Here is a 12,416-nt window from a genome sequence, read left to right as displayed (position 1 = left end):
AGGTAGCAGCTCTGTCCCTTTCTGAGCACCCCCACACATACAGCCACAGAGCAGCAACACCATGTCAGAGACTTCATCAACTTAGTTCACATGGTTTGCCCTGCCCTGGTGATTACCTAAGGCTCTGCCCCATCCAACCTACCTGCACTTTTCTACATTAGGCCACACTACTAAGACAGGGAGTCAAAGCAGCTCTACTAAACATAGAAACAAACATAGGGAGGCTGCCACAATAAGGAGACAAAGAAATACGACCCAAATGAAAGAATAGAACAAAATTCCAAGAAAAGAACTAAACAAAACGGAGACAAACAGTCTATCAGATGCAGAGTTCAAAACACTAGTTATGCTCAACACGATGCTCAGGGAACTCACTGGCTACTTCAACAGAATAAAAAGAGACCCAGGGAGAAATGAAGGTTACCCTAAGTGAAATAAAGAAAAATTTACAGGGAACCGACAGTGGAGTGAAAGAAGCTGAATCAAATCAATGATTTGGAACATAAGGAAGAAAGAACATTCAGGCAGAACAGCAAGAAGAAAAAAGAATTAAAAAAAAAATAGGTGAGGCTAAGAAGCCTCTGGGACAACTTCAAGCATACCAACATTCAAATCACAGGTGTGCCAGAAGGAGAAGAGAAAAGCAAGAAATTGAGAATTATTTGAAAAAATAATGAAAGAAACTCCCTTAATTTGGTGAAGGAAATAGACAAACAAGTCCAGGAAGTACAGAGTCCCAAAACAAGATGGAACCAAAGAATACAACACCAAGACATATCATTAAAATGCCAAAGGTTAAAGAAAAAGAGAGAATCTTAAAAGCAGCAAGAGAAAAGTAGACAGTTACCTGCAAAAGAGTTCCCATATGAATGTCAGCTGATTTCTAAAATGAAGCTTTGCAGGCTAAAAGGAACTGGCAAGAAGTATTCAAAGTGATGAAAAGCAAGGACCTACAACCTAGATTACTTTATCCAGCAAAGCTATCATTTAGAATTGAAGGGCAGATAAGGTACTTCTCAGACAAGGTAAAGTTAAATGAGTTCATCATCACCAAGCCATTATTATATGAAATGTTAAAGGGACTTATTTAAGAAAAAGAAGATCAAAACTATGAACATTAAAATGGCAATAAATTCACAACTATCAACAACTGCATCTAAAAAAAACAAATTAAACAAACAAGCAGAAACAGAATCATACATGCAGAGATCATTTGGAGGGTTATCAGTCGGAAGAGGGAAGGGGGAGGGCGGGGGAAGAGGTACAGGGATTAAGAAGTACAAATTGGTAGGTAGAGAATAGATGGGGAGGTTAAGAACAGTATAGGAAATGGAGTAGCCAAAGAACTTATATGCACGACCAATGGACATGAACTAAGGGGGAGATTGCTGGAGGGAATGGGGGGCTACTGGGTGGAGGGGGCACAAGGGGAAAAATTAGGACAGCTGTAATAGCATAATCAATAAAACATTAAAAATCAGGTAGAGAGATTTTAAAAACTTTCATATGATAGCCTAACTTTCCTAGTGTAATTATATATTTTTGTCATATAAAAGTTACAATGCTAATTTTTCAGAACAAAAAGAAATCAGAAAGAAAAATTAATTTTTTGGTCATTGAATTGAGTAAGCCATGAGGATTGTTTTAGTCACAATCCAATCAGGTAACTCTATCCAAGGTGTTTTGGTATTGATTTTATCTTAACTACCTAACCTATCCTTCCTGGCAGAGGACGTGGCTAAGGAGTTGCTGGGGAGACGTGAGCAAAACGAGCAACACAAAGATAGCAGAGTCCCACCTGAAATGACCTCATGAACAGGGCACGTGCATTAACTTAATATAAAAAATACCCACGGATGGTTTTAATTTGTGATTCAAAATAAATATTTAAAGAAATTTCCTCCACCCGTCCATAAGAAGAGTGAAAATATTCAAGCACTGAGGCTTACTATGACCTCTTCTGGAATGAAAAAAGACCTGCCGAACCTTTCATCCAATCAAGCGATCTGGGGGCGCTTTCACACGGCTGCACTGCAGGCAGGGAACATGCTTTCCACAATGCATGGGAAACGTTTATATTTTCCACGGGTATAATATTTACTGTAACTCATCCAGCCTAAAATCAAACGGGCTTTGTCCATTAATCAAAATTAAGGCCGCTGCTGAAAAACGGCAAGCAGGGACAAAGCCAGTATATAATCACGGCCTATTTTGTTGGTTCACAGGAAACCAAAAGTCAGATTCATCTCTGTTAAGATATTTGTACAAAGAACTGAAAGTGACACCAATTTAAGTCTTTGGTTAGGAGGCAGTAGAGAAACTGAATTCCTGGCCCATAAGAGACCTTTTTCAGTTTTTTTTTCTTGTATGTTAACAATGGTGCTTATCATCAGTTTTACAGAAAACTCAGTGGCTCATGCACAGTCCTCGGAGCCACAGTACCTGTCTGTAAGTGACTTGGTCTGATTTCACCATCATTGTCCAGGGCTCGAGTAGGAGGAGGAGAATATATTCTTCTGCCGTGTCAAAAAGGTCTTCAAATGGTGGCTGTATCTTCATATAAATTTCTCTTTTCTTTTCCTGTTGGAGTCCAATGTCAAGAGTGGCCGAAGGAGCAACATATGTGGCAAAAAGATACTGAGGGAGAAGGGAAGAAAGGGAGAGGGTGTTGGGAGAAACCGTAATGCTTAGCAGATTCTTTGGCAAAGGCATTTTTTAAAAGGTAAGAAAAGGCAAACAAGCTCAAGTGACTTTTTTAAAAGATATGTAAAACTACTTAAGACAAAGCAGTGTGCTTATTCAAAAGACTTTCCTTTTCATTTTCTTTTCCTATTTCTTCATCTGTCATTAGTCAACTAGCCAGTGGGTCTTGCCCAAGTGATTTTAGATATTGCGATTTTTTTTCAGGTTACTGCTATGGATTATTATGGTTGGTTTCAAGTTATACGTTTCCTGTTTTCCTTATGTTCATGGCAGCTCTAACTGTATGTGCTACTTTCCCTAGGGATTCAAAATGCTCTTTTGAAAGCAAGAGGCAAGAATACAGTGGGGCTGAAAAGCTGGCTATCAGTCTTCTAGTCTAGAGACTCAGAAGACTGCCTGTCCCACCCAACTGAGGTGCGAGTTCTTAAGACTTTCTGCTGTAAAAATGTCTCCATCTGGTGTCAATTGCTGCGGAAGAGAGACAAGAAAGAACTCAGAGTGAATGTAAAGATATATACAGAGCACCCGGCTTCGTAGGCAAAGCTGTAAAAATGTCTGTTTAATCTTGTTTCTCAATAGCAGCTATTTAAATCTTAGAAGAATTTTAATAACATTTTACTTTTTAAAAGTTAGACAGTGGATATGTCATGCCCTGTAGTTTTGCTAAGAATCCCTAGTTGTATTTTACTTCAATTTTATTTTTATACTTAGACTTTGGAGCTGATACTGTCCAGACTCAACCCAGGTGAGATAGATAGATAGATAGACAGACAGACAGGTATCAAATACCAAATAATAGTCTTGTGTAAAATAATCTTGTAAGAGTTTTAAAGGGTCCCATTAATAACATAAGCTTTCATGAGTACCCACTACATCCTAGACACTTGGGTAGGTGCTATGTATGCAAAGACTAATGAGTAAGATGTACCGCCTGCCCTGAAGGAGCGAGCCCTTTGGTGGAGACACGGGGACGAAAACCAGCAGTTACAACACAGTAGGAAAAGTGCCACAATGGAGTGCATCGCAAATAAGATCTTTGGTGATTGTCTGTCGAAGCTTTTCAAGCTCACCTCCCAGTAGTCACCTTCTAAATTTTAACTCAAATATCAATTTTTCGTAATTTCCTAAACTTACTCTTTTGCCGTTCCATGCCATTGCACGTTGTTCCTTCAGCCTGGGACATTCACCCTACTCCATCCCAGCACCTTGTCTGCCTGCTGCACTCGAACTTATTCTTTAAAATCAACATGGATTCTTCCCCTCTAAGAACCCTTCATTCACACCCTCCTCTCAAGGTAATACTTCTCAACTGTTATGTCCATCACACTATAATGCAATTATGTCTCTATGTGCCTTCCCTTCTGGAACAAAAGTCTTTGAGGGCAAATACTTCAGCTTATTCATCTGTGATTCTCCAACTCCTAACACTGTTCTCAGTAGAGAATAGATGCCATTAGTGTTTACTGAGTTGTACTGAATCCACAGAAAAGACTCATTTATGTCCGGAAATGGGGAAGGAAAAGGTTCAGAAACCCAAGAGAAGATAAGCTTCTCTTAGTCTTAATCCTAAAGCTGAGTCTTTAAAGATGAGTTGGAGTCAATCAGACAAGAGACAGGAGCTGTTGAGAAAGATGGTTCGAGAAGGAGGAAAACAGGCCACGGCATGAGGACCTATCGGAGTTTTGTAACCTGTGGGGAGATTTGAGGCCTCAAGTAGGTAACACTGGCTAAAGGAGGGAGTTTGAATAAAAGAGGATGCTCCAAGGGGAGGCAGGTACCAGAGCATGGATATGATCTTTTATTCTTTGCTAAGGAATTTGAATTTCTATCTAAAGATATATAACTCTGAGGAGTGACATCATGGGATATGAATTTTAGGAATAAATCACTGTGATCCTGGCTGGGTGGCTCAGTTAGTTGGAGTGCTGTCTCATACACTGAAGGGTTGCGGGTCCAATTCCTGGCCAAAGCACATACGTAGGCTGTGGTTCGAGCTCTCACTGGGGCGCATATGGGAGGCGGCCCATCAGTGTTTCCCACATTGATGTTTCTCCTCTCTCTCGCCCCCAGTCTCTCTCTCACTCTCACTCTCTTTCTCTCTTCCTCCTTCACTCCCTCCTTCCCTCCCTTCCTCTCTGAAATATATCCTCAGATGAGGACTAAAAAAAGAAAAAATCACTATGACATCAGCAGGGTGAAATGGTTTGAGTAGATCAAGATTTGAGGCTGCTAGAAAATCGTTTCAATAGTCAAATGAGAAATTATATGCCAACTTCATCTCTTACCTGCTTTTTTGCAGTAGCCTCTTAACTGGTCTTGCCAGGTTCCTCTTTGCTTTCTCATAGTCTTACCGCAGCAAACAGAGACACCGCTGTGCATATCACCCCTCTGCTCAAACTCTCCAGTGACTCCCATCTCACACTTAGTAACAGCCAAAGTTCTTATAATTACCTACAAGTGGAGGTTTTGGAAGTTTCTCACTGCTGAGGGGATAAAGATTATTATAGTTCAGGACCTGCCAGTGGGGAAGCCCCTATAAACACTGTAGGCTCTCAAAATACCCTAAGAACAGGGGTAGACCAGGTATAGACTCTAGCCTTACATTTTTAAAGTGCCATGAGAAAATAACTGTTAACTTGTAATTATATAACTAACAAAAAATATTCGAAGTTATGAAAGGCAAGGACCTACATCCAAGATTACTCCGTCCAGCAAAGCTATCATTTAGAATTAAAGGGCAGATAAAGTGCTTCCCAGATAAGGTCAAGTTAAAGGAGTTCATCACCACCAAGCCCTTATTATATGAAATGTTAAAGGGACTTAGAAAAAGAAGATCATCAAAACTATGAATAGTAAAATGACAACAAACTCACAACTATCCACAACTGAACCTAAAAAACAAAAACAACCTAAGCAAACAGAATCACAGAAATGGAGACCATTTGGAGGGCTACCAGTGGGGAGGGGAAAGGGAAGAATGGGGGAAAAGGTGCAGGGATTAAGAAGCATAAGTGGTAGGTACAAAATAGACAGGGGGAGGTTAAGAATAGTATAGGAAATGGAGAAGCCAAAGAACTTAGATGCACAACCCATGGACATGAGCTAAGGCAGGGGTGGGGGGGTAATACTGGAGGGAAGGAGGGTACAGGACAGAGGGAAATAAAGGGGAGAAAAAGAATGGGACAATTGTAGTAGCATAATCAATGAAACATACTAGAAATACCCTTCCAAAAGAAAAATTAAATGAAGATGTCAGAAATCAACAACGACAACAACAAAAACCCCAGAGAATTCATCACCAGCAGACCTGCACTAACTAAATTAATTAATTAAAGCAAAGCCCTAAACAAAAGAAGGTGGAAAATAGAATAAAAGAAAGCACAAATATGTAGATAAATAATAAATATTGATTGTAAAATATAATAATAATGAATAAAGTCAGAGGCAATAGTAAAAGAGCCTAAGAAAGAAGTCAGAATTGAAGGTGCAGGTTAAAGTGACCCTTTCTAGGTAGGAAAGCAAATGAGGTCAGAATCAGGGCAGTAACACAATCACGTGTAGGGGAAGCACCAAAAGCTCAAGGGAAGGATAAAGGAAGAGGACATTTACGGTAACTTAGAAAAAGTAGGATCAACTTTTTTATATAGTACTCCCTTATGGGAGTACCATAAACTTCAGTATATGTAGGCGCTCAATAAGGATTTACTAAATTGGGAGATGAGTGGCCTAATTATGATCTGAAAGAGGAATATCAAAGTTTAGAATTCAAAGCTGAAGTGGCTCCAGTGTATGATGGATTCCAACATGTGGCCATCCCATAGCTAACTCAGGATAAATGAAGATTTAAAACAACAACAACATTGGAATTGAGTAAGTTAAGAAACACTCGGCCCTGGCTGGGTAGCTCTTACTTGGTTAGAGCATCGTCCCAATACACCAAGGTTGTGGGTCAGGGCACATACTAGAATCAACCAATGAATGCATAAATAAGTGGAGCAACACAACAAATCAAAGATTTCTCTCTCCCCTTTCTTCTCTCTCTAAAATCAATCAAACAACAAAAGGAATACTGTAACATATATGTTATAAGGGCTATTAGCGTGGATGCTGAAACAGCGTCAAGATGATAAAATAGGAAATGTAGGGAAAAATTGCATGGGTTGTGTAATAAAAATTTCTAGGAAAGTAAAACAGAACTTAAAAGACCTTTAGATAACATTAATGAACTTTAAGAGAGGAGAAATTAAAAGATGTAGCAAACTGCAGATTTCTGAAGTGATGAAAAGATGTCTTGAGTAGCAGCAGAGAACATTTCTTTCTTCCTAAGTGTTGCAAAGTACGAGAGAAGGATGTATTCAAGAGCCATTCGAGGTGTCCTCTTTAACTTGGCAATCTGCAGCCTAGAAACTTAGCCTCCTAAAACACAGGTACGTGTTCTGCTGGGCTGAATACTCCAAAGTGAACCATACATAGTCTTACCAAATGATTACAAAATATTTAAAATGAAATTTGCTACACACACACACACACACACACACATTTTCTAACCTTGGGAGTTATTTAAAAGAATGACTTATAAATCTAACTCGTCTAACAAGCTAGGATTGTGTCAGACCCAAATCTATTCTTAAACATTTTCTAAGTTGGAAGTTTTTAACGTGAAGTAATTAAAATAATGCCATTCTAAGGTAAATTAAGAAACTGAAGACTGCAATGATCAAATTACACAATGTCCCCAAAATTCATCTCAATAATTTCAAATTTACCTCAAAGGAAAGTAGATTTGACTCCCTAAGTCTCTTAGGTTAAAAATCAGTAGTTGGCTATGTTAGGGTAGGAAAAGCCTCTAATGACAAAAATAGGCAATTGCTTTGTCATTGGGTCAGCTGCATTTAAAGCTGCAGTTTAAAACGGCTTGACGTGCCACACATCAAACTCTTTCGGCAGAAATCAGGATGAGAGTGGGATGTACGAAGGAAGCTGGGGTGGTGACTAGAATAACAGTGGTAGGTCAGCGGCTGCTGGGCACCCACATCTATTCCCTCCCCTTCCGCTCCCAGTCCTGCCTTCACGCACGTCTTACCTTTAAAATCTACTGCTACCACAGTCCTGTGCAAAAGGCTCCAGGTGCTATGTACATAGTCGGCCACTATACCATGGTGGGTATTTCATGATGCCGTGTTAAAGCCAGATCTCTTTACATCATTGTATTCGATTGGCTTGGGCTTTTACCTTCTGAACTTCGCGGTATGACTTTCATCAGAATGAGCTTCACTGACTTCACCACTTACTGTATTAGGAGCCCAACTTCCTCTCTCTGACCCTTACTATTCATCCTTATATATAACTCACCAAGCTTTTTCTACCTTCTGCGCAATCTGTGGCTTCTACCTGTGCTCTAAATAAATCAGGCACCACTCTGTCTGGCTTATTTCCTTACATGCCTGGGGCTTAAGACTGTCCGTCACTTCAACCAGCTCCTGCAAATATCCCTAATTTCTCCCACCTTGATCTTCTGCCTCGTCAAGGTCCGATTCTGGGCCAGCCTAATCATTCATTCATGTTTCCAACTCCATCCTCAAGCTCCCTGTGAAAAGTATAACTGGCTCATTATAAACAGACTTTAAAACACACCTCAGCTGTGATGGCAAAGCTTGGTAAGTTTTTGCTTGTTTCTTATCAACTCCATTTCCCCATTTGTAAACTTTGCCACCCTCCTTAAAGCCCACAGATGTACCCATATATTTCTTCATTTTCAGTAGACTTTGCATTCCACTTAATGGGGAAAAGCCACTGGTATAAATGCCCTCAACTTTCCTCTCTAGAGCTTTCTTCTAAATATTTGTCTTTCTCTGATGTTCCCAAGGAAAACTCCTTGCCAAGGCTAAATCAGTCACGTGTGCTCTTGCCTCCAGTCCTCCAGAACCTTGCAACATCAATTATTTCCTTAGTGCTCGTTGCCTTAATCTACCTGCCCATTGATTCCATCCCCTTCCTTGTGTTATTAAGACATTCAAGTGAAGTGTCTCTCCCATCCTAAAATGTTTTCCCTGACCATTTGGTCTGCAAACTACCACCCCTACTTCTCGCTTTCCCTTCTCTACAAATCTTTATACTCACTCCTCAATCTATTGCAATCTGGTTTTCATCAATGAAACTGATCTCTAAGATCATGAAAAACCACATAATCACCAATTCAAAAGCTCCTGTCCTTAATCTCCACCCTATTTGATTCCTTACACAGCTTCAACAGTGCTGGGTAAACCCTTCTTCTTTGCTTTCTCTCCTCTGCCTTCCACACTTTCTCCTGACTCTCTGCCTATTTCCATTCTTAGGCTCCTTTGCTGACTCTTTTCTCTTTATTTCTCCCTTAAGGTATTCATTAAAGTTCTCTGTTCAACCATATTTTCCCTCAGTTCACATTCTTCCAGTTTCTCACACGTGCCGGGCAGTCTCTTACAGGACTTCCACACTCTGCATTCTATGTACTCCGCCCTTAACCTCGCTTCCACTTTTTGTTAAGCTGCTACTCATCCTAAAGAACTCAGTCTTTCTTGACCCCTGAAATCTGACTTACGTATCGTTCTCAGACAGTCCAGGGGGTCCCACTGGACCACAGCTCCATGGAAACAGATTGGATCTACTTTGTTTAGTCCTATAATTAGTTTACTAATGATCCCCTAGCACGTAGCATAATGCCAAATTTAGAATGAATGAAAGACTTCATCCATTCTCAGAGACTTAACAGTCAACCATGTGTGGAAGAAATCCAAATATATGTATGTAGCTTTAGACTCGATTTCTTTCCTGAACTCAAGACCTAGCTGCCTACCTGTTACTCCTCATAGATATAGCCCATGGGCCCTCAAACTCAGTGACTCAGTAATATAATGATTGGTATCTCCTAGTTTTCCAAGCCTTTTCCTTCTTCCTGTGTTTCCAGTGTTCATTAATAACATACCATTCGTAGTACATTCTTTTACTTCCCTATTTTCTTCTCCTTCTTCCTCCAATGCAAATCCTATGAATTTAATCTCTACAATGAAACTAAGGAAAATTGACAAGAACAAGCATAAAAACACGAGGAGGAAATAAGCAGCAGCAGTTCCCCCCAATGAGAAACATCATAAAACTCAGTCTTCTGACAAGGCACTGTCTACTCCCTTCCTTCCTGACCTCACTCTCTGTTCATGAAGCCATTGTGGTCCAAGCATACTATTTAGCTGCATGTCCCATAGTCTCAAGGAGCTATAATTAGGGAAGCCATATGTCCCCAGTCCAGTTTAAGACTACTGTTCTGGCATAATTATTCATCGTTACCTTGTCACTCAAAAGAGTTCCGGTTTCGATTACAAATTACATGTTCTCCCTATATTTAACTGCTACCAGTTAGATAAAATTATGAAGTTTCTCTAAAACACAACTCCCTGAAAAGCTGGACATATATTTAAAGCTGAAAACAAAGGAGAGAAAAGCAGAGGATATTCCTTGCTAAGATGCTTACTTCAATACATTTGTCTAATTGCAATCATATGAACTGAGTAGATGTTAAAAGCCAACATCCCCAACCAGAAATATTTCTTTAGAACTTGGATTGAAGCTTCACAGACTTCCTTGTTAAGAATACTTGCACTGAATGAAAATCTTAATACAAAATTTAAAATATTTTGATATTCCCCTTTCGGATTGCACATAAATGTAGGTAGGTATTCCTGAGCCCTGCTCGCTGCATGTGTCTCTTCCTCATAGCCAGCTTATTAGAACATTGTTCATTATCACCCAAGTAATTTCTCTTTGCTCACTATCAACCCCTACGATGACAACCACTACAACCCTTAAGAACAATATACTCCTTCGCTTCCCCGACTCCTTACCAGCTCTAGGATGGGATCACAGAACAGGGAGCATCCTAGACGGGCTGCAAAGGTTTCCCTCCTCCTGGCCTCCCACACCCACACTATGCACATTTGCTGTTGCTCTTCCTCCCCTCCCAGGGGTCTTTAAGGGGTCAGGGGGAGAACATTGAATTTGACTGTCGATCTTTTATTAGGCCACACACTAATGAACTGTGCCATTAAAATCTGTAAATGTCTTCTCATGTGCATTTCTAATAATCCAGGGACAGTCTGTTAATGACTAAGCGGCAACTCGTAAATAACAAACACAAGGAATATAATCATATATACAAACAAAATTAAAAGCTAAACAATATTTTTACATTTTTTATAAAACTGATAAAAATTACAGGGGTCAGAGGGGGAAGGGTCGTCAAGGAACATGTACAAAGGACCCACGGACAAAGCCAAAAGTGGGGAAGGACTGAGGGCGGGAGGTGGGGGTGGGTCAGGCGAGGGAGAGTGGTGGCGAGAAATGGGAGGCGACTGTACTTGAACAACAATAAAAATTTTTTTAAAAGATGAAAATTATTTTTCAATTGATATAAACTGACTTAGATGAACTATAAAGATTATGCTACATAAGTAAATAAAACCATCTAACTAGGGGTTAGGAGCAATATTTCAGTATTCTGGGTCATTTGCTTTTTTTATTGGCCACCCAGTTCTTCCTTTCTAGCCACTGAGCACATAACAATGTAGCTAATGTTGGAAAAGAAAATGCTCCCTTCATATTCCAGTCAGCTACTCTGATTCACATTAAAGCAGAGATTCACTCACGCACAGCTGTGGTGGACATGATTCCAATTTCAACATTAACCTATGATGCTTTAACAACCCGGCAGGAAAGTTTCTGAGAAGGGATACAAGCAATGCCTGTCTGCGATCAGCCTGCCTGGCACTGCACACAGCGCAGCTCGAAACCCCATCTCTCCTGGAGACACTCAAAGGTTATGTAATCAGGAAATGCACCGCGGGCAGCTCGCCCAGCCCGCTCTACACCTGTGCCTGTGACTCACTCTCTTGGCGACTGTATCAGATCGGGACGGAAAAAAAGCAATGTCTCTCCATAAAAAAAATAAAATAAAATAAAAAATAAATCTCTCACAGTCATAAAATCCTGAGAGCTGAATTTTTTGTTTAGCTAAGCTCTCAAAAACCATATGATAGTTAACAAGACCATCAAGAGAAAAAGATGTAGGATGGATACCATGGACACCAGAAGAATTGAATCGGAAACTAAAATGGAGAAATAAAGCACCCCCACCCAAATAATAAGAAAAACACAAAAATGTTTTGATGTTTGCCTCTTCAAGGAAATCTCAGATGCTCTACTTTTAATTTTTTTTTATTTTATTTTTATTTTGAAGATCTAATCGGCTTTAGGAAGCAATTCGTGAATCGGCAGCATCCCATCTCGCCACTGGAAGGCTGCTCTTCAGATGCTTCATTAAGCAGAGCCAGTGCACTGCATTGCACCAAACAGGAGACGGCTCAAATTAAAACGAGACATCTCCACTGCACTTTATATGTTTTCCAACCCTAAAATACTTGTCAGGCAGGATTCAGCATTTCCACTTAATAGTGTTCCAAGTCATTTTGAAAGTGTATGTTAATGAGCATATTCTTTGATGGAAGTGAGTCCTAGTCTCCTCTCAAATGTATCATAATTCATTCCAGGCTTAGTTTTCCCACATTGTATTCATCCTCATAGACCCTGGAGGGTGTTACTGTTTCCTTATTGAATCATAAAGCCTAGATAGACCTACCTGAGACAGGAGAACTGTGGGTTTATTGAATGCATTCTTGTTTTTAACA

General features: G+C 40.0%; 1 protein-coding gene across 7 annotated transcripts in view; it reads right to left on the bottom strand.

The window, feature by feature from the left end:
* RGS22 (regulator of G protein signaling 22) overlaps positions 1 to 12,416 on the bottom strand; it is a 116,887-nt gene that overhangs the window by 35,896 nt on the left and 68,575 nt on the right. For 6 of the 7 annotated variants that reach the window (XM_053930380.1, XM_053930381.1, XM_053930383.1 and 3 more), the window contains exon 15: positions 2,443 to 2,637. The exons of the other annotated variant lie outside the window; for it this stretch is intronic. In XM_053930380.1, coding sequence (XP_053786355.1) covers positions 2,443 to 2,637 — 195 coding nt within the window. The remainder of the gene's footprint in view (positions 1 to 2,442; positions 2,638 to 12,416) is intronic. 7 annotated transcript variants of the gene reach the window in all.

The sequence above is a fragment of the Desmodus rotundus genome, chromosome 8 (assembly GCF_022682495.2).
Source record: "Desmodus rotundus isolate HL8 chromosome 8, HLdesRot8A.1, whole genome shotgun sequence".
Lineage (NCBI taxonomy): Eukaryota > Metazoa > Chordata > Mammalia > Chiroptera > Phyllostomidae > Desmodus > Desmodus rotundus.
This window is presented reverse-complemented; position numbering and strand designations above follow the sequence as displayed.